At 46.3% G+C, this 26,163-nt stretch overlaps 1 protein-coding gene across 1 annotated transcript in view; it reads left to right on the forward strand.

Annotated features, from left to right (window-relative positions):
- The first annotated feature begins 503 nt into the window (after positions 1-503).
- KIF5C (kinesin family member 5C) overlaps positions 504-26,163 on the forward strand; it is an 85,516-nt gene continuing 59,856 nt past the window's right edge. Inside the window, exon 1 of the mRNA XM_055812681.1 lies at positions 504-777. Coding sequence (XP_055668656.1) covers positions 652-777 — 126 coding nt within the window. The 5' untranslated portion in view covers positions 504-651. The remainder of the gene's footprint in view (positions 778-26,163) is intronic.

Here is a 26,163-nt window from a genome sequence, read left to right on the forward strand (position 1 = left end):
GACAAACTTCTTGTAAAATTAACAAGGTCAGAGCATCGCTCGGAGGTACTATCGCTTCTGCTTCTCCTCACTGGAAATGAGTGTTGCGTGCAGTGAGCGACTATCCCAATGATGAATACCCTTTACCCTGGTTACAGACGGTTTGTCAGGGGCACACACAGGCCGCCGGAGCTCTCTCCTTGTTCCCGCCTTGTTTTTCCCCTCAGGGAGCAGCGGGCGGGCGGTGCCGCTGGGAACGAAATACCGAAATACCTGCCCTGCGGCCCGAGGGCACACGCCGCTCCCCGTCCGAGGCCGAGCCGGACCGACCCCTCGGTTAATCGCTGTAACCTCCCGTTGAGCCGGGAGTCCCCCCGCCCCCGCTGAGGGGAGCCCGGGGCGCCGTTAGAGCCGCTGGCGGCCGCCCCCGCGCGCGAACTACGGCTCCCGGCAGCCCCCGCGCGGCCCGGCCCGGGCGCTGGGGGGGGAGGGGCAGCCCGCCGCCCCTCCCCGCGCAGCCGCGCCTGGCCGGGGGCCACCGGGGCTGAGCGGCCGCTGCCGGCACCGAGCGGCTGCCGCCCCTCCCCCCGCCCCGCCCCGGCCGGCGGCAGCAGGGCGTCTGCGGCACCTGCCCGGCGGAGCGCCCGCTCCCTGCGGCCGGTGCCCGCCGCCATGGCGGATCCCGCCGAGTGCAGCATTAAGGTGATGTGCCGGTTCCGGCCCCTCAACGAGGCGGAGATTCTCCGGGGGGACAAATTCATCCCCAAATTCAAGGGCGAGGAGACGGTTGTCATCGGGGTGAGTCTGCCGCAGCCCCTTCTCCCGCCTGCGCGGTGCCGCGGCGGGGCGAGCATCCTCCCCCCCCCGCCTCCCCGTTACCGGGACGAGCATCCTCCCGCCCTACCGGCTACCGGAGCGAGCATCCGTCCCCCCCTCACCGTTACCGGGGCGAGCGTCCCTCTCCCCCTCACCGTTACCGGGACGAGCATCTTTCCGCCCCACCCGCTACCGGGGCAAGCATTCGTTCCCCCCCCCCCCCCGTTACCGGGGCGAGCATCCTCCCGCCCTACCCGCTGCCGGGGAGAGCATCCGTTCCCCCCCCCACCGTTACTGGGGCGAGCATCCTTCCGCCCCACCCGCTACGGCGAGCATTCGTCGCCCCCTCACCGTTACCGGGGCGAGCGTCCCTCTCCCCCTCCCCGTTACCGGGACGAGCACCCTCCCGCCCTACCCGTTACCGGCGCGAGCATCCGTCCCCCCCCTCACGGTTACTGGGGTACTGGGGCGAGCATCCCTCTCCTCCCCCCCGTTACCGGGGCGAGCATCCCTCCCCGCGGCCCCGCCGCCGGGCCCCGCGGCCATTGTTCCCGCTGCGGCGGAGCGAGGGAGGGGCGGCGGGGCTGTCCCCCCATAGCGGGGGGGTGGGGGTGGGGGCTGCTCCCCACCGCGGGGGTCCGGCCGGGCCGGGAGGGGTGGGGGCGCGGGGGCGGCCGCGCTGCCGGCGCTGATGTCATGCCGGTGACTGGGCATGCTCGGCGCTCCGCGGGGGCGGCCGGCCGCGCTCCGCCGCGCCCCTGCGGCAGCGCTGGAGAAAGTTTCACCGGTGCGCGGGGGGCTGAGGCGGGGGATGGGGGGCTGAAGGGGGTCCCCGAGGAGGGTCCCTTCCCGCCGGGGCTGCGGGAGCGCTCCGCGGCCGCGCAGCATCCCCCGCCCGGCGAGACAAAGCCGGGCCGGCACCGGAGCGCGCCCGTCCCGGCGGCGTGAGCGGGGCACAGCCCCAGCATCCTTCCGTCATACGGCCCGCGCCAGGGGAAGCGTTTTCCCTCTCATTAAAAAAAAAAAAAAAAAAAAAAAAATTAAAACATCAAATGACAACGCGCTTGCAGCAACCGCGGAGCTCTGTGTTCCCTCCCCCCCCCGGCCTCGCAAGGAGCAGGCTGCTGGCCATGGCAAAGGCTTTGCAGTGAGCCAGGCGTGGGGCTGGGGGCCCGCTGTGGGGCGGGATTGGCCATGGCAAAGGCTTTGCAATGAGCCAGGTGTGGGGCTGGGGGCGCGCTGTGGGGCGGGATGGGGCCCCTTTGCCCGGCGTCGAGCGTGGCGCAGCCCCTGTGCCAGCCTGGCCTGGGAAGGGGCCGCCCCCGGCTCTTGGGCCTGGGGCTGGAGCTTCCCCGGGGGGGTCCCCTCCCGGCTGGGCTGGCCTGCGGGGCTCTGCTGGGTTTGGTGGGCCCACGCAGGCAACAGCAGGCGCTTGGACTTCGGTTGTGGTTTTGGGTTGCTGTCTGACCAGCCCGTGCCTTCAGTGCTTCATTTTACACGTCAGTCTGCTGTGCTTACAGCCATAGGGTGATCCACACTGTACTTATGATAGAGATCTTGGTAACACAAAGGATGAGCTGTTACTGGTCTGATTTGTTAGGATATCAAAACCTTGAGTTTCTAATAAACTTTTTTCATGAAAGTTGCAAAACAGTTATGGATGTGAAGAAAAAAATAATTCTGGACATAAACAGCTAATTTGTTTTTCTTAATTTGTTCTTATTACCTGTCTTCTGTGTAGCCAAACTAATTTTCTTTATTTGAGGGTTAAAGTCAGAACACCCACAACAGTCTGTTAACAATAGAATAACCAAACTGGTTATCAGCCTCTATCAGCAGTGGAGGGTTATCTTTGGTCAACAAATATTTGGAGCAAAAGCGTAACTGTAGCACAGTTGTTTGGAAGTTTAAGGAACAAATGTCAGCAAATTTCTCCCCCCTGCCCCCCCCCCCCCCCCCCAAAGAAATTCTCAGACATACCAGATATGATTAAATACATAGATTAAAGAAGTAGAAGTAGATTAAAGTATATCCCATGTAAATCCCTTAACAATGCTATCTTTCAATTAAGAGAAGTGGAATATAGAATCCTTTTTTCCCACCTAAGTCAATGTGCAATTATGTAATGCATCTTTGTCTATAAAGTATCTGTTGTCTGGGAAAATAGTAACTATGATGCTTTGAAAAAGGTATTTATATCCTGCAGGCAGGAGGTAATTCCTTTGCTAAATGTAGAAAGGAAAAATAACAGCAGCTTTCAATGTCCTGCCATGGAAGTGTAAAAAAGCAGAAATGAGAAAAGTGCATGTATTTGTTTACATAAATACATATAAATATTTATTTTTATGTGTATATACTCATTCCGGCAGGATCATTTTTGGGGGTTGTTTGCCATCTTGAAAATCTAGTCAGAAGCTTGGAGTATTCCTTTCCCTCCACAGGGCAACATAAAGGTCTTTTTCGGTGCACATTTTAGTCATCTTAATTAGTGCGACATGTCCTCCAGTAGAGCTGCTTCCCCCCAAAGAGAAACCGTCCGGCTGGGGTTCCGTGGGGGTGCTTGTAGTTTTGTAGGTGTAAGTGAACATGGAAATCTTCCCATGTTCTTTGTCCTCTTCATTTGCAGTACCGAGCTCCTTGAGCTTTGATGGAACTTGATCTTCAGTGGATACCACTGCAGTACCTTAGTAGAAATCGTACCAGTTGTTATTCTTCACTGGTTTACAGTGGCTGCTTAGCTCCAACCAACAAAGCCTTGCAGGGGCGAGGAATCCCGGTTCTGGTGGAAGGCGTTACCAGAGTACACTTCCTTCTGGAAAAGCAACATGTTCGTCTTCAGAAGCTCTTAGAAACATTATATAAAGCAAAACCAAACCAGAACCAAATGCTTTTTTAAATTTGTTTTACTGTAGCATTTGAAAAACACTGCAATGCAGCTTTTGTTTTTGTTCCATAAAATATTGGAAAGAAATGAGTTTTGTTAAAATTAAAAAAAAAACCAAGCAAAACCACCCCCCCCCCCCTCCAGAGGAGTTCTGCCATCATGTAAAAAAAAAAAAGTATAAAGGATTTAAAGGACACCTATTTTTTCTGACTAGTAAGTCTGAATAAATTTACTCCTCCTTCGCAACAAACAGTTGTGGGGAAAATGCGTTCTTTCTGAACTTCCCACCGTCACCTCCTGTTATGCTTACCTAGGGCCTTGAGCAGATTTTTTAATGAAAAATAAAGATCATGACTTGATGAGATGTCTTGAAAACCAACAGCGATGAAGGAAGCCTAACAACTTAGGCTTGACTTTCCCCAGGATATGTTTCAAGCCATGAATAAAGCTGTATCTTGGGGATGCCTGTGGCTGTGTGGTTCAGAGCCCTTTGTCAGGGAAGCCCTAGGGCAATACGCTCACTCTGTTCAAACCAGTTAAACCCTTCGGGGTTGGGATTTGACCCAGTGTCTTATATTCCAGCCTCTTCCATCCATCTTCATGCGCTTTGCACATGCAGCGCAGCGGGAGTATGGAAGATTAAAATGTCTTACTAAAATTTTCCTGAGGTTAAACTAGAGAAAACCGACTGTATTTTGATTCTACTTTAAAGTTTAAAATATAAAAGCCTTTTAGATGTATCTCATCTTTAACCATGGCAGGAAAAGGCAACGGTGGTAAATCCATTGCGTTCTTTTGCGGTTAGCTACCCAACAGTCTCAACAGACTGCAGTTCCATTTTACGTTTCTGCTCTTCTGCAACCTCAAGGTGACTCTCTGATTGATTGTGTTGGCTGACATACCTAAAAATGTATTTTTCTAGATGCCTTGCTTCTTACAGTCTTGTTGGAGAGCGTGGAGCTGTTTGCTGTAGCAAACAACTGGGGCAGTCTTCTGGCATGTGCTTTCTTCCTGATTCTCCCTGTTGTTCCAAGTGCTTTTATTCCTCAGCATCTGCAAAGGAAGGATGCAGGGAGGCTCAGCACCTGGCGAGATGCTCCCCGTGGGGATACTTTTCTGGCTGAGGTTTATGGGGGAGAGTGTTTCTAGCCTTTTCCCCTTACCCCCTGTTGTAAATTATTTAGGAATTTAGTTGTGAAGGAGACCGTATTTGGTCTGGAGCGACTGCTTGCCTTTTAGTGCAAGGCTCATCAGAAACTGATTTTTCAGGCAAATATCTCCTGTTTAGAAGGAGGAACATCTAAACCAAATCTTTCTAGCCAGCTCGGAAACCTCATGTTAATATTACCAGAAAGGGTATAAAAGACTCTTCATTCTGGTTGTCAGCTGCTTTTGGAGCTGCAGCGTGCGAGCGCGTGTAAAGCCCAGCTTAGCAGGAGCTGCTGAGCGCTGCAGTTCTGTGCTGCGCGCTCGGTGTCAGGCGGGCAGCTCAGAGCCTTCCCCGCCAGCTCTGCACTCGGCTGCCCACCACAAAACCAGCAGAGAGCTGCAGGGGCAACAGCGGGGTCCCTGCAGGGCACGCGTCACTCACCCGGGGGAAAATTCATCACTTGTTTCATCTGAGAAACGTTCCACGTAATGAACTGTTGTGCCTAAAAACAAACCCCAAATCACCACCTGGTACTCTGCTGCTGTGCAGTGGTCACCGCTGTTTTGCAGTGTCATATTCCATGAAATGGAGAAAAGCAAAAATTGATGGCTTGATTCTTTTGCAGTGGGTGGGGTGGAATATGAGCAGGGTGGTGGTTGTTTTTTTGTTGATACTTTCTGCTAAAAGTACTGTTTGGAATGCCTTGTGGAGAGATTCTCATTTATTTCCATCCCTAGAATATTTTGATACACTTTCCCTTTTATTTCATGTATGCCAGTGAAGTCAGCAGAATTTGTACTAATGAAAAGAAGACATGTTCTTAAAGTCCATCCTGCACAGAGGTCTTTGTATGCTGTTAAGCAGTTGTCACTCAATGGTTAAGACAGACCTGAAACCTCCCCCTGGGATAGTAGATAGATGACTAGTTAAAAAAAAATAAATAAAAAATTAACCTACTCTGTGCTGCATGGCTTTTTTCATGGGGTGTGGTACATTGTGCTTCTAACAAAAGCCGAGCATCCATCTCTACTTCAAGTGCACAAATGCTTATGGAGGATTTGTTCGTGATGTATCTATAAATACCTTTTATAAAAAGCTCATGCCAGTTTGATGTAGGGTGTGAAGTGAGATGGGACTTCTGTCTTGGCGTAAAATATGTCAGTGGCTCTGTAGCATGCTATTTTCCTAGTAGAACACGTAATCTGGGAAGCTAATGCTTGCTGTGTCTCCCAGCAACTTTTGTGCGTTTTCCAGCTCTGCTCAACTCTCCTTTTCCAGTGAAGCCTCAGCAAGTTTTGCATGAAGGGTTTTGTGAAGGGCTGTTGTTGAGACACAAGTAGCTGGCATAGCTAAGCATGACATTTATGTGGAATCGATGTATCTGAAGACTCCAAGAGCTGACAAACCCCTTTGTGGGAGCTGTTTTTTTCAAAAGTGTTGCTAATCTTCCTACACCCTGAGATTTTCCTGTATCCTAGCATAAACTGTGAATGTCTCTAACCTGCTGCATTTTCCTGTTCTGTGGATGAGATGAACCACGATGTGCTGTGCTTGTTCCCCTGGGGCTTTGGGCTATGTTGCTTTCAGGTCAGCCTATTTCCAGAGCAGCAGCAGCACAAAACTGACAGATCTGGCACTTGATTTTTTGGGGGGTAATGTCTCTCAGTAGCTTAAGCCAGTAGATACCGCAAGAAGAAGCCTGTAGATCATTGCATAATACTGCTCATTTGAGAAAGAACAAATACAAAATGATTCCGCTGGGTCCGGATGGCTTTCTGTGCCTTGCAGAAGAAACGATTTAATTTACTGAAGAACTGGGGTGGTAGCCATTCAGGGAGCTACTTGCATGCTTGTTATTTAAAGAGAGTGGTTGTTTTCCTAAGGCATACTGCTGTGCTTCGTACTGATTCTCAGGAGCTTGTGTAGAAGGTTAAAATGATGGGACTGGTGAGATGACCAGCACAGTAGGTTTTTTTGCTTCTGTTTTTACAGTGTGTTGGCTAAAGAATGAAACTGTTCTAGAAGTAATTATCAAGAAATAAGGTACATTTATGTCTTGACACAGCGATACTCCCATAAAGCACCAAAGCAATTGTAGTGTGCAGTATTACTTACTCTCCCATAATGTAAATCAGTGGAAAAAATACCTGTCTCGATACAGGCTTGCAAAGTCTCTGAGCTGCTCCAAACCCCAAACATTCTCCTTCTCCATCACCAGCCTTTGTGTCTGTCCAGTCCCATAACCAGGGCTGGGTCAGTATGGGATGGGGAGGCAGCTTTCCTAAGGAAGCCTTGCAGATTTGCGTGGGGATTTGGCTGATGTGGAGCTCTGAAACATGGAGCATCCACACAGGCAGGGTGTGCCGTTGTTCAGAGAGCAGTGAGTGGGCTGTATGAGCAATGCCCTCGTGTCTGCCCGAGCCCCATGGCAGGCGATGCTCTGGGGGTTCCCCCAGGCTGCACCACAGGTGTCAGGATGAGTGGCAGCTGATTCGGCTCCCAGGGCTGCTGGCACCAAACCAGTTCTCTTCAGATGCTCCTGAGACAGAGATACTTCCCTTCCAGTTAATGTTCAGCGCAAAATCCTTGGCTTGTTAAATGCTACTTGGCACATTCTTGGGAGATATAAGCATAGTCACTTCTGCAGGGACGGTGTGGTTTGTGGGGGGTGGTGGTGTTCCGTTTGTTTCTTCTCTGAATCCTCTGCTGTTTCCCTTCTGGAAAGGATATTCTTTCAAGTTTGTCTGTAAGTGCTGAACTGGGGGAAAATTATTGAACGTGGATCAATGTGTGCTTCTTGAAGTTGTACTTGTGTGCGCTTTTCTGTTTCCTAAAAATGTAGCAAGAAATAAGGTGTGTAAATAGCTTCTCTTTGTTGTTGGTGGTGCTAGAAAGATGATTTACTGAAAATACAAATCTTATTTTCTTTACCAAAGCAGTTTCCCTTTCATGTTTTCTCAGGGCATCCAACACTTTAATCTTTTTCTAATCCCATTTTGATATCTTTCTCTAAAAGTATCTTCATCCTGTCAAAAACATGGATTCCTACTTCAAGCTTTGAAACTTAACATATAAATGATGTATTTCAACAAGATGGACTGTCCAACAGCTGGGAAACTCTCAATGTTTGTTCTCCTCTGGTAGCTCCTGCAGGGTGCCTTTGGTTTAGACCATTCAGCATCTGGACTCATGTTCCTCATTCCAGCTTGTTGCAGTCTTTGTTCCCTTCCCCTAACTAACTAACAAACGCACACTAGGTGCAGTGTTAGTCACTGGTGTTTGGATTCAGTTCTGCAAATGGCTGTTTGGTCTGGTACAGTCAGATTTATTGGTATTTGGGGAAGTCTGGGAGTACTTTTTTCCCCCTGCATCATTGGAGATGTTTTCTCCTGAAGCTGCCTGCCCTAAACAAAGGCTCAATGTGCAGCGAGGAAGCTGTCGGGGAGTAATGTGTACTTATATCTCTCCACATATTGTTTCAGCATTTCAAACTGTGCCAGAAGAATAAAAGCTGTTACAAGAGATAAAATAAAGGATGGGATGCCACTTCTAAGTCTTTCATATTAATATGCTTTTCTCTGTAGTCGGTTTTTTGAGGATTGGGGTGGGGAGGGCATGCTGCCGTAAAAACAGGAGGAGAGATTTTTAACTAGTTTTTAACTAGTTTTTAACTAGACTGATGATGCCCTTGCTATTATTTTTGGTGTCCTTCCTGTTATCATTAAAATGATTCAACTTAGGATGTGTTTTCTTCCAAATTTACTTGTTCTGAAATGCCTGGTGTGTCTCCAGGCGCTGACATATGTTCCTAACTCTGTAAGCGGCGTATCACAGCGAGCTGCAGAGCTGCAACACCTGCAGGTCTCAAACCTGTGTTTTCTTAAAGGTTGGCTTTTCCCTCCGCTGAGGGCAATGGGAAATAGCTGGTGTTGTCAGTGTTAGTCAGTTTGCTTGTTTGAAGATTTCAGTGTGCGTAAACTGAGCCATGTTGTTTATCAGTAATACCGTATGCGTAGGGAAAAAAGAGTTGTGGTTGTGTTGAAAAGGGGTCAGTGGCATCAAAGGAACAAATGAACGGGGTGATCTGTTCTCTGGTTGGAAAAGGATGGCACAAAATCCAGTTTCCACTTGTTAGCTTCCATGGCTGGGGACAGGCTGGTTGCCGATGCATTTCTTGTTAAATTCTGGCTGGTTTGGCTGAATACAAAAGTGCTTTTGGAATTGGCAGGAATGTTTTCGTTAAAGATCTCTACTACACCAGGAGATGTATTTGTGGTTTGGTTTTTGTTGTTTGGGTTTCTTTTTTTTTGTTTTTGGTGGGGTTTTTTTGTCATAACACAGGCAACAGTCCTGTGCAGAGGATGTTTTTGTGTCTTTTTTTTGTTGGGTCCCTTTGAGCTTGACATGTTTTGTCTTAATGTAGCCCAACAAGACCTAACACAATTACCCACCAACTACTTTGAGACTCTTTACCTTCCTTCTTTTGTTTGCTTTGGTGTTGCTGCAGCCCTTTAAAACTCAGAGGTCATGCCAAGTTAAGACTCATTCTGAAAAATTATTTACCGGAATACTCAGATGACTTAAAAACCCTTGTAGCTGTGTGGGAACGAGCCTGGGTTCAGGGTCTGCTTGCGGTTCTCTGTACTGTTGAGAACCAGGGTGCTGCAGGGTGAGGCAGTGGGGCTTTGCTGTGGCCACAGAAAGGAAGGGACATTGGGTCCAAGTTATTTGAGACAACAGCCTGGCTGTGCAATACGGGGTAATCTGGGCTTCAGCTGACGCTGCAGGTGTAGAAGCTGAAAAGTGATTTAGAGTTGCTCGGTAATTGCTTGACACTTTTGACTTGACTGTGGTTTTGCCAAGGTTTGTTTTTGCAGCTCCACTGGAAGATACACATTGGATAATGGTGCTTGTCTGCATGATGGCTTTGTGAGCTGAGAAAATACCTTTATTAAATTTTATTGGATTTTGGAGTGTGAAAATATTGCATGCTTAAAAAACAAAACAAAACAACATCAGAAAAAGCTTTACCTCAAAATATCCAAAATGGGATCCTTCAGAATCTTAAAGATGTGGAGTCACAGGCTTGGTATATCTGATGGATTTCTGGTTTTACTTATCTACTGGAAAGAGACAAGTTGTTTCTATATATTTATGGCCTCTCTGGTTCTTGACTTTTTATGGGATGTCCTGGAAATGCATGTGATTGTTATCGGGCTCCCATTATAATATCAATAATTGGTCCCATGACAGCTTCAGAAAATGCATATTTTCAAATTAGGAGATACAGCCTAAATGAGACCAAGAATGTTGGATTTTTTCCCTGTGAGAAATGAGTATTCAGAGATAAGAACTTAAATATTTAATAGTAGGCCTCTTAGATGTCTTTGCTAAAAGTGATTCGTTTTTTCAGTGCTTCACTCTCTGCTAAAAGAAACCTTACTTCACTACCTAGTTATAATGATGGATGGGAGATGCTCTTGGTTGGTGTAAGAGGCTCTCTTCTGGGACAGAGAGCAGTAGGATTCTTGAAAAACTGTAGTTGTTTTGAAGCTGCTGTTAAACATTTCTGTGGCACGAGGAGGATGCAATACTGAAAAACACATTTCCTTACATCTCAAATGGCCCAAAGGCTTGCAGTAACTTTTGCTGTAGTCCTGAACAAAATCCTGATTTTACTTGGATACTGTTGCTATGACACAGTATTTTCTATTTTCTATTTGATTGTCCTTGTGGCAGCCTCTGAGGTAAAGACAACCTCTTGTTTTGAGGGGTGAAAGCTGATTTTTAAAGCCACATTGGGAATCTACGGGGAAGTTGAGTCTCTGATACACAGGTATCATTCTGACTGCTAAATTATTCTCTCACTTAGCAAAGGATGTGCAGGAGACTGTTATCTGAATTGGGGTAACTGGGTTAGCGAATATTTTTAGCAAAGCTGTTAACAGAAGCTGGATTTTTCTGCAGTTGTAATCTCTTTTCTTGACTCTATAGTTCTCCTGAATTGCTTGAATCTCTGTATTTAGGCCAACAGTGAGATGTGGGTAACGCCGCAGCTTCTCACAGAGCTTTGAGATTTTATGTCGTTTGCTAAGTAATGATGTGTTCCAAAAATCTGCTAAGGAAAGTCATCTGGCTTTTTTTAAACACACTGCTCTGTAGTACAAATAGCTGAGCAGCTGTACTTGCAGGCTCTAGCGCCTAGCGAGGGATGCACAGAATGAAGTTGGAGAATGTATGTATCTATGTATGTGTCTATATGTATATTGGACTAGCTCAGAAGACACAGTGATGCTCTATGAAGAGGTGCTTGCGCTAGTTCAGCTGGAGCAGGCACAGCAAATGTATACGTCTGGCTTTGTTCGCTGGGTACCTGACAGAATTTGCTGATGGCTTGATCAATGCTGTGTGCCCTTTTAAAACACAATGACTTCTTTGACCCTGGGAAGCCATGCTACTCCTAGGTTTTACTGCTGATGCTCTTAGTAGCTGTTTCAGTTACGCTGCAGACTTAATTGTCTGCACCCATACAGCTCAGTCTTCTCCAGCTGCAGCAGTGAACAGCCCAACACTGATTTTTGTCACCATATTAATCATACAAAATGCCACTGCTGAAGACTGACCTGTTAGTCTGATGCTGCTACCCCCACATCATATCCATCCTCTCCTTCTCTCCCCTTTTGTATTACATTTTAGTTTTTTTCCTCTTCCCTTTTATATTACCTGGCTTGGTTCCCTCTTCCCTTTTATATTGCGCTTTGTTTCCTCCTCTTAGAACCTATCTGTATGCTTCTTTATTTTCTTACCACTTTCTGGGTCAGCCATAAATACCCAGTGGAAAACTCTGCTGTCATTTGATGAACACATTGGCTTGATTATTTTTTGCTTTATGGTATCTTTTACAATTTAACTTCAAAGCAGAGTAGTTCAGTGATACAAACAAATCTTAAAGCAAAGTTAATCTTGCTCTATAGAGGCACATGTTTCTTTATATTTGAGAAGAATGTTTACTTATATTGGTAATAGAGGATTTATTCTGTCCATTGCTTGCTTTATGTGCAGCCCAGATTTTCAGAGTATTATAGAAGAACCTTAGCCATAAACTTCAAACAAAACTGTTGCCAGCATAAACAATTTATTTTAACCATACCATATGTGATCACTGAGCTGTGAAGCACTGTGTAAGAGGTCCCTTTTTCTATGTGGGAGGCGAGTAGGACTTTGCTGCTAAGAGCTGAAGGAAAATGGAAGCACCTGAAGTGGTTTCGTACCTGGTGTGTTGTGTGAGCCAGTGCCAGAGCTGGGAAAAAGAATGAGGGATGGAAACCTCTGGTAGTCAGTGCTTGGCTCAGAAAACACCTGATTCACCCGCAGAACTACTCCCCTTAGGGGGAAAAAAATGCTGGGATGAGTCACTGCTATCTTTGTCATCTAATCAAGATGTTTGAGATGGCTGTGAGTACTGCCGGAATCTGTGCAGGGAGAAGCTCTGCCTTCAGCAACCCTCCGGGCTGTTCACCCCGGTGGCAGGACAGGCTCCTGGTGGCTTTTGGAAGGCTGCTGTGTGCAGAGCTAGCGGAGAGCCTCCTGGACGTGGTCGCTTTCTTGAAGCCAGCTGAGCCTATGGCCTGTTTTTTAAAATTCACTTTTGCTAGAATGGATCAATATTATATCACTTAATATGGGACTTCTGTTTTTCTTAAAATTAAGTGGATTATCTCCTTGTTACCTTTTATGATACATACGTATACTATTTCAGCAAAGGCGGAGCTGGAGTCTGTACTGAGCTGAGCACATTGCTCTTCTGACTCAATGCAACTCAACCTGTTCACCTTAGAATGTGCATTTGGCCTGTTTTGGGTTCAGACTTTGTACTGGAACTGAACAAGCCTGGATTTGACTTGCAAGTGACCTTGGGCTCATCGGCTCCTTGGTCCCCTGTTTATACAATGGAAATACTCCTATACAATGGGAAAAAAAGTTTGGTGCTTTAAATTTCAGAGTTTTCTACTTCTTGGTACTGTGGTAGCTGCCAGTGCGCACTTCAGTTTCATTTTGAGAAAAGCATTTGGGATTCTTTCTTTAAAATGCAAGAAACCTGAAACAGCTGTAGTCTTGCTGGTGGACGTGGGAATTATGAGCAATCATTCTGTCCTGGAGAGAGGGACCTTCTGTCTTTAGGATTTGGAGCCTGTTCATGTGGGTCTGTCCTGCTTTTCCAAAGAGCTATTGGTAAATGTATTTCTACAGCACCGGTGGCTGAACTCTGTGAAGACGGCTGTAGGTGTGCAGGGGCGAGCGCTGGAGCCTCACACTGCTCCTCCAGCTCGCAAACAGCAGCACAACCTCCTGCTGAGGGCCATGCAGGGGCAACAACAGCAGCACAGTCCTGCTGGTCCGGCTCTGATCCCACACTGGGGGGGTCTCGCCATCGTCTAAGCAGAGCATTGCTAATAAAGATGCCTCGTTGCCCTGGATGCAGACAGTAGGCAGGTTCAGCTGCCCTAGGTAGGCTGCTGCAAAGGGAAGGCAGGCAGCTCCTCTTTGCTGCTGCTGCGCGCCTGGTGTGTCTGGGAAAAGTTACCCCGGCTTTTGAGGGACTGTGTGGGGGAGAAGGGCCAGGTGGAGAGGAGACTGTTCATTCACCACTTATCTCCAAGGCTGAGCTGGTTTGGGTAACAAGAACCGCTTGGCTTTTATTTTTGCTTTTATCATTATTAAAAACTGCCATGTGGAATGGCATGGGTTTTGGAGACGTTGGCATCTAGGAACTGTAAATTGGATAAACATCAAGGATGGGGAAGACAACACCTCTGTGCCTTTGGGACTAAGGGCTCTGGGGGTAGTTTTTGGAAATAGTGCTGAGTAATGAGGGTGGTGGGAGGTTAACGTCTGTCAGCAGAATGGCTGGTGACTTAACAGGGAGAGCAACTGCTTGTCTTAAGCTGATGTAAATAAAAGGTCTTAATGATTGATTGCACCCTCCTTATCCTCCTTATTTTCTGCTAGTTGATAGTCCTGTGTCTTGCAGGTTTTGTTTGTTTCTGCTAGAGAGAAATAGGAGTATGAATCAGGATTTACATATGAGACAGGTGCCGTGTTTGTATGACTACCATTTTGTAGGTCATGGTCCTTTCTTCATCTTCCTTGCCACGGTGGGTCAAGGAACAGTGCAAGGGCTTTCCCTCCTGTGCGTAAGCATTTAACATGATCGCTTTTTGTGCCTCCAGAACACTGTAAGGGAACAAAGTGTAGCAGGCCAGATTGTACTTGCGTTGAAGATTCGGGAAATGCAGAAGGAATATATCAGCATTACTAAATCTGATAATAGAATTACTGTCAGATAATTCCAGCCAGCATTGCCTGTTTCTGGATAGTTTAGCAAAGTGGGACTGGTCTGCTGATCTTATTGCTGTGCTATAAGGAGAGGTGCTGTAGATGTAAGCTGTGATACATTTCTAGCTGCGGGGGGGGGGGGGGGGGGGGGCAGGAAGGGGTTATGAGCCAGAAAGTTGATTTTTTTCACTTAAAACCTCAAAAATTACCAAAGAAGGTCCAAGCAGTGCTTTTCAAAAAGAAATTCTGCAGCTTTTTGCTCTTGTGAAGTTCACAGGAGGGTATTTTGTGGTGTGTGTGTTTTAACCAGCTCAATAAAACCACTTCTATTCATATTATTTGTATAACACTCTGAGCTGTATTCTGTGTAGTAACACAATCACAACCCCTTTGCCAGCTGTCCAGGCAAGCACAACTTGTCACCACAAATTCCTCGGTATGGGACAAGATGTTCTTGCTACCAAAGGCAAAGCCGATTGGAACCAGTTCCACTTGAAGTCTGAATGAGACTTAAACAATTTCTTGATGGTTGACTTAATTTATCATTGATGGATTAATTTATCAGAAATGCAAAAACCAGATTATGAGATACTCTGTTTTCTTCCTGATAACTGGAACAAAAATGGAGGAGGCAGTAATTCTAGTTTGTAAGGGATTGCAATGTTTTTGTAAGGATGATTGTTTTTTTATTTCTACTTGTCTAGTTACCTAATGTGATTTTTATGAACTAGAGATGCAAATAAGAATGCCTGTACTGGAATAGCATTGCTGAGTATTACCAAAATAAGCATTGCAGCATCATGATCCTGCTCCCACAAATGGATGGGTTTTACAAATAGCATTGGGGTCTGTGTTTAACAGTTTCCTATTTAAGCTTTCCACGCCCCCACTACATCAGAGACAGAATCTTTTTTTTTTTTTTAATATTACTAAAAACTATCATTTTTGTATGATTACCTTTCCCCAAATGCTTTAGCTTGAGGAAGACTGGATGATTGGTGCTAAAATTGTGAGATTTGGATGTACCAAGTAAAAGTAGGAGTTCTGCTTTCTTTTTTTTTTTTTTTTCCCTCCAAATAATGAGATGAGATACAAGTGCTCCAAGCCAAGAAGCAGAAGCTGTAAGGTTGTGGATGGAAGTGAGCAGGTTTGGCTTGATCCAGAGGGTGGGGGACAGGAACGGTTGCTCTTGCAGGCTGGAGCTCAAGGGCTTGTGCTTGGCCAGTGCCCGGTGGCTTGGTTCCTCCCAAAGGAGAGCTCCTTCCTCTCTCCTCCACCTCTGCCCCTCTTAAATTGGGTGAAATGGCAGGGGGAGAGGAAACTGGGCAAATTCAGAGAAGAATCAAGGTAAAAAAAAATCAATGGAAGTGTTATCAGAGAGAAAGGAGGTCAGCGATTTTATAGCTGGAATCAAACGCCAATGAAACGCAGCAGTTCCTGTGCATTCCTTCCTGGAAGATGTAACCTTGCTCCGTGTTCTTATTAAATAAGATTTAGTGGGGCCTGGCAGCAGTGGCTGTGCCCCCGGTGCCGCCACGCCAGAACAGCGAGAAATGGCGGATGCGCAGGAGCTCACCAAAATGGCCGCACTCGTGCATGAGGCCTGTGTGCTGTGAGCGCTGTTTGCTGCCCATGTTTGAAGAGGTTTGTTGCCAGGAGCAACTTGTCTGCATTACTCTGTGACAGGGTGATTCCTCTGCCTGCTTCGATATCTGAGCGCCCGTGAAGGCTCTTCCATGCTCACGCTGTGGCTGTGGTTGTGGTAGCTGAGGTGCAGAGCCCAGTATTTCCAGTATACAACGCAAGTCTAGGCTGCTGGCCGTCAGGCTATGAAATGGAAGGTAACACCGGGGCAGCTGAGCATCAAATATTTCAATAGATAAAACCAGCTACAGCACCGCACTGTTTGCTGCCCTTTCAGTTCTTGTTTTGAGTATGGTTTTTCAATGGAAAAAGTAGAGGGAAGTACAGAAGTAGCGCTGCTGTCATTCCTCTTAATTCTCTGATGTGTTTTCAGTGCATGTGGTTTTAATTACATTGCATGAGAGGAGGCTGGTGCAGACTAGTGATAACATTTTTATTATATTGTGGGCATTTAAAATCCTGCTGCAACATCAGGTCAGTTAACACTGGAGCTCCCAGTGCTGCTGGAATTCAGTATCTAGTAGAATGAAGCTGGGTTAATTATCGTTGATAATATATGGCAGTGGGTTGGCTTCAGGGGCGGTGGGTTGGCCGATGTAGATAAGGTACAGCTGGAGCTGGTTCTGGTAAGAGGGTGGGCAGCCAGTGAAGAGAGAGCAGCTGAGGAAGAGATAGGAGGAAGAAGCAGCAGAGAGAAGAGAGACAGTGAGCACGTGTGCATGCTCTGGATGAGGAAAGACTAGGAGAAGGCAGCAGAGGGACTGGCGTGAAGAGTATGCTGGTATGTGATGGTAAAAGACCTTGTTGCAGCCAGCTGGTTTGGAGAGTGCTGCGACAAGTGTCTTTGTTAGTAAATGAGGAAGCGAGTCTTAAGTTGTTACTGGTCTCCCAGTGGATCAGGAAGATGCTTGACCAGCAAGGTGGTGAGGGGTGAGGAATGTTTCCTGATCTCTGGGAGTACAGTTGCTCCCGTTAGATTATGGACGCTGGGTTTTTCCTCACTTGCCTGCCTTGGATGCTGTTAGTCTGAGCCTTTGAACACTTTGAGATCTTTCCGTTGGTGGGGGCAGAGGGAAATAATCTAAACATACCGATGTTGCTCTTGGTTCTGTGGTTTGCTACCGGTGACAGTGGGAGGAGAGCAAACTTGAGCCTGTTTGGTGAGCTGTGTCCCCACCGTGGCGTGCTGCTGCGCACATAGCGCTTGGCCTGGCACGGGTCTACATGAAGGGAGGCAGCCCGGGGAGCAGAAACGTGCCCGGCTGTGCTCACTGGCTGCTGGGGTCTGGGCTCCATGCTGTTGCAATTGCCCGGGCAGTTTCAAGACCCTCCAGGAGCTCCTCCCTCAGGATTCAGTCGCACAATAAGTGTGTGGCTCTGGATTAATCCCTGGGAGGCCAAGGGAGTACATAGCCCAGCTGCAAATGGGGCCGTTTATGCTTGTGAAATGCTTTCTCTGCAGAACAAATACTGTACAATGCAGGCAGTGGGGTGCAAGTGTCTCACTTGTTTCTTTTTGCCAATATATATCCAGCCTGACAGGACACTCCGTGATCAATGGTGTAGCTTGTTCTCTGATCCCCTTCAATCCTTGGTTTCGTGGAGCATGCTGAAAAGAAAGCTGTTCTATGGACCAGTGATGCCCTCTCGTTTCATTTTGACCTCTCCTGACCTGAGATGGATTTGAATCTACGACTGACAGTGCTCAGTATCCCATTACTAATCTCCTGAGCCACCCAGTTGCCCCATAAATCTGTAAGTGATATGTTTTACAAAGTGGAGATTAACACAACACTGCCACAGCAGAAATAAGATGTAGTTACGTCTTGAAGCGGGGTTTGTTCATGCTGCGCTTCTCTTCTGTAGGTGGAGCTGAATGTCAGCATCTTATCTGGGACTTGTGTTTCACCAAAACTGCTTTGTTCATGTTTTGAAATATCCACCTGGCTTTTTTGCTTTTTGTTGGAATATTATAAACACTGATGATAGACAGACCCTGCTCTAGACACAACTTATTCCTACAGCCCCCTGCCCGTGATGTGGCCTTGTCTGACTCCTCTTCCATTGCTGCTGTAGGAAGCTACCTGAGGACAGGTTTTACGCTGCTGTTTCCTGGCTATGAAACTTCTATTTTTGTTAAAAGAAAATCATAGTGTTCTTAAATTAAAAACCCAAGTACTTTAAACCCGATTTTGAAGTATTGCATTTTTACAAAATAGGCGATTAATACATTGTTTTCTTTTTGTTCTCAACTGCTACTAAAATCCCAAGACCTTTAGTTAGAGGAGACTCAGGCTTCTATAATTATGGTACTTTTCTTCCTATTTTGTCCTGCAAAGAATATTTTCTTGTATTTTCTTTCTAAACTGTTAGTTTGCACAGTTTTATATGCAAAAGAAATTATCAGATTCTCTAATCCTATTGATATAAGGGGGTAGGGTATGTTGGCTGAAATGCTGGAGCCTGCAGAGGATGTTTATCTGAAATGCGAGTGGCAACATTTTGAAGTTAATTTAATTAAGCTTCCCGTGCTTTGCTGAAGTAGAATGAGTAGATTGTGACAGCAGCTTCAAATAGGCCTGAAAAGGTCTATTAAGTTAGTTAGGACACGTTAAATTAAATTAGTAGTTATCTGTTACACATAACACAGTGGTGCAAGCTGACCGAAAGCCAGAGGGATGGTGCTGGGAATGGTGTTGCCCTGTTTCCCCTAGGACCAATAGAGCAGCCTGTGTCGGATTCCTTGCTCTGATGGTTTTATAGCTGTGGGAAAGCGGAGAGTTCTGCTGAACTTACGATCACATATCCACTTAAAACTTGGTTTTGTGAGAAAAGATGGAAGAAACAATTTTGTGGAAGAAAAGTACAAAAAAAGTTTTATCTTAATTTCTTAACGTGGGGTGAAAGACCCAGGAGAGGGGGAGCGATGCACATCTTGAGCTAGTGCTGTACAAAGCACCAAATGAAATTCTTTTTCCCCATGATCTTTAATGCAGCTTCGTCTCTCCGGAGATTAAATTTAACCGCAGGAGGGTAACGCCGCTCTCCAAATACCCGGTTTTGTGCTGTTGCATAAGCAGTTAAGTAATTGAGGCCCAAATCTGCACGCTGCTGTGCGGCATGCAGGGCGCTGGTGGGCTGGAAGGACGGTGCTAATCCTGGTGGCATTCGCCTGTGCTGTGCAAGGCGTACCAAAGGATGCGCGGGCTGAGCGCCTCCAGTAACGCGGCACCCACACGCAGAGCCTGGTGCTGCCGGGTGTCCCGTCACTGCCGGGGCAGTGCCCCTGCTGAGGCTGCCTGCACCCGGCTGCCCATGCAGTGATGAGGATGGTGAGGAGCTGGAGGAAGCTGTCTCCTGGGGTCTTTACATCTCCCTGTCCCATTCCTGAGCTGAACAGCATTGGGGAGTCCTGGAAGAGGAGGAGGAGGCGTTCCTTGCCCTCAAGTAAGAAGAGGTCCCGTTTTCTGTGGTGCTGGTGGATGCTTGCAGCAGGGCTGCAGCCTCCAGCAGCGATGGAGCTCCTGAGCTCCAGGTGCACCAGGGTGCTGCTCCTCCAGCTCTTCACCCTAGCCTTCTTCCTAGATTCGAGGAGTCTGTCAGCCTGCAGTGTATCATCTGCTGGCCAGGCTTGGGGCTGGGAGACAGCTTGCACTGCTTTTTATTTTTGTGACTGGCATTATATGGGTAACATTCCATCTGACAGGCTGAGAAGTGCTAGCGAGGGGTTAGAGCTTTTGCGGGGTCCGTGATGGCTGGAGGCATTGGGTTCATCTTCTCCTCTGGACAGTGGGGACTCACTTGCACAAGCAATATACAGTAATGGAGGGCTGTGACTCTGAGTACTGCTGTGTCAGAAGCGTTAAAAAATGTTGCTAAATAGTATTATTTAACAGTTGGCATTGTATTGGGAGATCCATATACTTAAAATTCATATAAAGTTGCTTAAAGAGTGCATTTCCCAGGTCATGCATCTAGGTGGAAGAAAAGCTTTAAAACAATATTGTTTATTGTATAAAATTTGGCTTCCTAAATTGCAGATGTATAGCAAAATAAAATAATGCTTTCTGAAAACAGGATTTGTTGCAAGGAGTTAAAGGTTCTTTCTGCTGGGAGTGAAATCTAAAAGTGGATCACTGGCCACAAGCCAAATTCCATCAGTGCCACAGAAATATTCATAAGGCAGATCAATAATTAAGCCTGCTATGCAAAAGTAATGTTGTGTTTGACTCAAATTGCTCTGCAGTGCCTGTTCATACATAAGTGTTTGTTTTAATTTATTTTCCAACTGAGTTTTAGGATTATTACCAAGATTTAAGAATTTATTTTTAACAACTTGGTTTGACTATGTAGCATATTCAGGTTATTCTGAATAAATTTCCTTTTTTTTTTTTTTTTTTTTAGCCCAAGTGTTCTGAATTCTCATCCGCTAGGTGAATTGCTGCTGCCCCAATGTTTTTAAAGGGCAAGCTAACACAGAAAATGGATAGATGGCAGTAGCATGTCCTTAATTGGTACAGCTGAATAAAGGGAAAGCATAATTAAATTTAAAATGTTTGCTAACATGCATTAATTTTTCTCCTTCTGTCTTTAGTCATGTTTTCAATTCTCACTAGGAATAGATGACTTCAGGAGAATGGGTTAGATCCTGTTTATTTCTTGCGCTTAATCAGCAAAGTAGTAACAACCTTGTAGTTGCAGAATCTCTAACTTGTGGGGAAAAGAAGACCTTCTATCTAGCAAGTTCTGTCTTACTCCAGGGGGTATTTGCAGGGCCAGCTAATTATCCCACTTGTGAATGTAGCAAGCTTGATGCAGCATTCAGTAAACGTGGCCTCTACATTTTCAAAGGGAGTAAAGACTTTAATTCCTACTCCTATAGGCTGGAGGGAAGAAATGTGTTTTATGTTACCTTCTAAGGGAGAAGCTCAGTGCTGCGGGAAGAATGTGCTTTGACTGAAAAATTGAATTGCCGCTGGTAATAGTTTGCTTTCTGCTCTTTGAAAAATTCTGTCTTCCAGGTCTATGATTATATATCTTTTATTTATAAAACTTCTCCTGCAAGAGCACTTGTGGTAGTGAAAACTAGCTGGGAAATAATTTCCCATTAATTAAGCTCCTGCATATGACATGATTCTTTTACCTGTATACTTAATCATTGTATGTACTGGCAGTGGCATCTTGCACAGTATGTTAACATTCTTTCCAACTGCATCAACAAAACTCTTTGACTTGAATAGAGAGCCAGGATAACGACAGAGTTTCAGCAGAGTCATGGTTTGTCAAACGATCCATCTGATAAACTGAGCCATGTGATTTGGCACTGTTTTGTTTCTGCAGGGACCAAAAGTTTTCCCGAGCTGTTGGCTGATGATGGCGTGACTGATGCACCCCTTTTACAGGGATAAAGGGGATGCCTTTGTTTGACCAGGCTGTGGAGAAAAGAGCATTCCTGCCTTCTGAGTGGACAAAGTACTAAGGTGAATGAGAGGGACCCTGTGTACATGGTCGGTCTGCCTGTTTCTTGGCTGTTAGGAAGAGCCAAATCCAGCAGCCTGGCAGAGGTGAGGCTGAGCCCCTTTCCAGACCTCCTTGCACAGAGATGCAGCTGGCATCACAGGCACATGGGCCTTGGAACCTGCGGTCCCACTTCAGTTGCTGGTGCTTAGACCCCCATACACATGCACGCACACAGAATGAACTCCCTCACCCAGGAATAGAGTTAGAAAGGAATTCAGACAGAAGATACGACTGTACTGAACAGGTGTGGGGCACGGCTGGGCAAGCACAGTGACCAGCAGCCTGCTTACATGGCTAGTGTTTTTGTCCCTTCATCCCATGTTTGTTCCTCCTCAAATCACCTGCATCCCTCCCTTTCGTTGCCTTTGTCCTCCCCTAGTCATCCCCTAACTCTTGTGCAATCCTGAAATGTTCTTTCCCTGCATCCCATTATGTGTGCTGTACCCCTAAGCAGTCTGAAAGGTGATCCTTGGAGCCGACTCGACAGCTTTCACACCTGGACCTGGGGCAGATGCTCTCCAGGGACGTTGGTTCCTTGGCAGGAGCCCTGTCAGGGTACCTCGTCCTGGAGCCTGACATTCGGGGCCCCTGCCTGCCTCTGTGCTTCTGTACTGCTTGGGATGTGTGGAGATGAGCCTTGGATTGACTGATGGATGGTTTTCTGTCTTTTAAAAATGAATGCGTGACCTCTTCTTGAGTCTTGTTCAAAACTAGGTCCTCTTTCAGGATGTAGTAGCATCGTGTTTTGCAGGCAAGTATGAATGAGTTTCACCCCATCAGTAGAGCTTGGATGTTTGGGGTGAGAACTGCACCAGGCTTATTCACAACTGCCAGTCATCGTGTAACTTGCTCACAGCTGTTGTGTGCTCAAGCAGAACAAACTTGCATCTGTCCTGGGAGAAATCTGGATGGTATCTCTAATTCTAGGGGATGGTTTCAGGTTATACTCCCTCATCAGGCTCAAATGTCTCCTTACAGCCCCCAAAAAGCAAAGAAACCCAGCAGTCTGTATGCTCTCTTCCTTTCAATTGTAACAATTATATCTAAGCTACGTGCTGGCTGTTGGAAATTCTGTTATAAGCCATCACCTTGCCTGTGGTTTTTTTAGAAGGTGCTTTGGGGATGGACCTTGGACTGTGGATTCTGCCTCTGAGCTCAGATACCTGAAAGTCAGGCGTCCTCTTGCTTGGTATCATAACCTGCAGATACACCGGTGGAGTTGATGCTGAACATCTGTCTGAAGATCTCAGGGAATTAATCAGGAAATTGCATTAAGGCTCCTAACTCTTCTCATGCAGCTCTAGGCACTGAGCACTTCTCATTTCCCGTCTTATGTGGAATTTAGGAGAGTTGAGGTTTATATTTTATTTTTTTTAAACAGGAAATATATTTTGTTACCTTTAATTGAGACTGCATTAGCTTCTAATGATAGTACTGCTCTGTGATGTTGCTTGTAAAATGCTGGGTTTGGTGGCATATGCATTTATGGTTAAGTTCCTTTTTGTGCTTGTGAAATCCTCTTTTTTTTTTTTTTTTTTTTTTTTTTAATGCCAGGCTTGTAAACTCAATAGGAATCTTTAAACATTAAGCTGGTGAAATAATAATTGGCAATACATATGAATAGCATATTTCATGCTGCCGAAGGGCCAGAATAGAATCTATCTTACTGTCAATACAACTTCAACAGGAATTGTGTGGGTGGATCGGGGCACTTATCCTAGCCATTAGGCAGCAGTGGCATAAGTTAATGGAACAGATTGTCAGGGGGACTGTAGGAAGTAATCGCATAGGAAGGAAGATGTGATTTATGTATGAGAGATAATACACTGCATATAATGAGAAAGTTTGACAAATAACGTGTGGAGGAGGTACACAGATAAAACGGAATCAACTCTGAAAATAACACTTTATCTCTCTTTGCTTAGTACTTTCTTGAATAAGCTCTAATAAGGCTGAAATCTTCCTGATGTTGGCATTTAATTCAAGCTGGTTACATTTGAAAAAAAAACAAAATCCAGTTATGTTATTTTTGAAGATGACAGTAGGGGGAAAAGGTACTGCTTGGGAACATGCTAAAAATAAGGTAATGTTCATGATTGCCTACCTTCCCTCTCTGTTTTGGAGCAAAATGTTTGGATCTGCCAGCATGTTGCCTTTGTAGGATGGATATGGCTTTTGTTACCTTTGAGGGATGTCTGACAAAAATTAAGAGCTTGTAACAGTACCACCCTCCAAAACAAATAGAAAACAAACAAAAAAATGCAACCCAAACCCATAGTTTTCTGCTGAGGAAAGTCTTCTATCTTAACAGTGTCTTGGTAGCGGAATTGCCACAGCTTTCCCTCAGGCTGGGCATCTTCTCCCAGTCTAAGGTGGCGTGGTCTCCTCCACCCTGTAAGTGAGGGTGAGATTCTGCGGGAGCGTGCAGAGCGGGTCGGTGGGCTGGGGAGCGGGAGCCTGGTGGGAGAGGTGGGGAAAGTCACAGCCCGCCACCAGTGGTGGGAAAAAAAAAAAAAAAAAAAAAATTATAACTGGGAGCTGGGAGGGGGCACAGCGGTGAGGAGGGCTCCAAGGAGAGCTGGTGGGACAGAAGGGTCAGAAAGCTGAACAAGGGGAGTGGGGTGACACATTTCTCTAACACCAGACCCAAGCAGGAGCTTTGGAACGGAGGAAGAGGGAGGATGGTGAGGAGCCTAAGGAGCTGGGAGTGAAGCTGGCAGTGTAGGTGGGGAAGAGAGGTCTGGGCAGGATTGAGAGGATTTAGGGCAGAGGAGGAGAGGTGGTAGAGCAGAAGAAGTATAAAGTCTGAAACTGAAGAGAGGCAGAGAGTCTGTGCCCCTCATCATGCTCCCTTTTTGTTGGAAACTCCAGCGTGAGCCTTGAGTTGTCTTTGTGTGAGATCAATGTGGAGGTGAAGCGGAAAAAAACCTCCCCCAAAAGCCCTAAGTGCTGCCTGGAAAGTGGAGTGCTCTTGTTTTCTGCAGTTGGTGACAGATGCTTTGTGATCCTTTGCATTCATTTATTTTTCTTTTGATGCTAGTGATGAGTGATCCAGTCTTTTAGCTGCCCAGAACAAAAATCCGGAGGAAGAAATTTGACCTGTGTAGCACGTTTGTGAATTGCTGCTTTACATTTGTAGCTTTTCAGTTTGGCAGATAAATAACAGTTGCAGCTGGTGTCTCAGCCGTGTGCAGGACAGTTATGATGGGATTGGGTTTTGGGGCGCTCAGATGTTATAGTTGTTGAGAGCTCAGTAGAAGAGCCAGCTTGATTGCACCAGAGCAACGTTTGCCTGGAGTGTCGTGTTTGCATGGGAGGATGATGTACTGGCACTGCTCTCTGCTGCTGTCTCACATTGCTTAGCTAACAAGCCTCAGCTCAGGCATGAAGGAAATAAATGGGATAAGTGGATGGCTGAGGATGTGTGTGTCCGTGTGTTTTTTGGCCTCTTGCATTAGGGCTTACAGTCTAGTGCTTGGAATAAGCAAAACAGGGGTAAGTAGGGGAAAAAGTCCATTTGAGAAATTGTTCCAGAATAGTTACAGCAGGGCTGGACAGCCCTTCTCATCCTAGGAGCGGTAAGCTTTGCCTAGCTGAGAGCCTCACCATGTGCACTTTGTATAAAGCTGTGGAGAGACAGTTTGGGGTAGGTGCTGGCTGGGCACTCCCAGCAGTCCCACTGCTCCCCCAGGGGCTGCCTTGGTGACGTCAGTTTGAATTGCCCCTTTGGGCTGGTGTCTTACCAAGTGGGGTGCTTGGGTGGCCCAGTGTTCACTCAATGCCAGCACAAGTCCATGAATTATTTACTAAACAATTTATAAATTGCTGCCTCATCCCTGAGATCCAAAATTCTGGGTTGAAACATGAAGAACGCACGTTGCTGGCAAACACCTCTCTGTCTTGTTTTCCCCCATGGCTGTTAAGTACCTGAGTTTAAGGAGCAGGCAAGTGTAAGCTTATGATCTGCCTGAAGTAAAATCAAAGTGTGACAAAAATGGCTAATTGAGCGCAGCATTTGAACAGCTGGCTGCAAGTGGCAGGAGTGGCACGTCGACTCAACAGAACAAGACTCCTACATTGGGTAGCCAGCCACCTTGCAATTATCTTTGAAGCCCTTATTATGCTGTTCTTGGAGCAGGTGTCACATCTTTGAAGGGAAATATTACAGGCTTTGATGGAAGATGAGAAAGATGTTACACGTCCGCTTAGTGTAACTTTAAATAAAAGAATCGTATTTTAAATGCAAATGCCTTGCTTGTTTTTGAGTTGTAAGGAGCTGAACTGTTGTCTTAAGAATTGATTTGCCTTTTAAGTGTCATGCAAACCTATTTTTAGGATTGCTAATATGCTGTTTCTCTTGTAACCAATTATACTTGCTACGAAGAGGAATCAAAATTTTCTAAAAGTGTATGTGCGGGTTGTGCTACCCTGTGAGTAAGTGTCAGTCATGGTGTCACCTGGGAACTAGGGCAGCGCAGTGTCTGGTGAGACGGTGGTGATTCACAACCTGGAATGGCCCCAGTTCTGTTCATAATGTCATTTTGGAGCTCTTGCCACATGGCATCTTGTTAGTTGTTGGTGCTAAACATAAACATCATGACAATTTCTGTATAAAATACAAGCTTAGGGCAACAAAACAGTCTGACTGGGCTGCCTGGTTGGGGTCTTACCTACGGTTTCACCAACTTGCATGTTAGCACAGAAATGAAACCAGGTTATTTCTGCTGAAGGGACACATAGTGTGCTGGAACCAGGCTTGGGCAACCTCAGAGAGGCTATGTCTCCTTCTCTGGAGATATTCAAACCCTCCTGGATGCGGCTCTGCACGCTGCTC

Source organism: Falco peregrinus, chromosome 8 (genome assembly GCF_023634155.1).
Source record: "Falco peregrinus isolate bFalPer1 chromosome 8, bFalPer1.pri, whole genome shotgun sequence".
Lineage (NCBI taxonomy): Eukaryota > Metazoa > Chordata > Aves > Falconiformes > Falconidae > Falco > Falco peregrinus.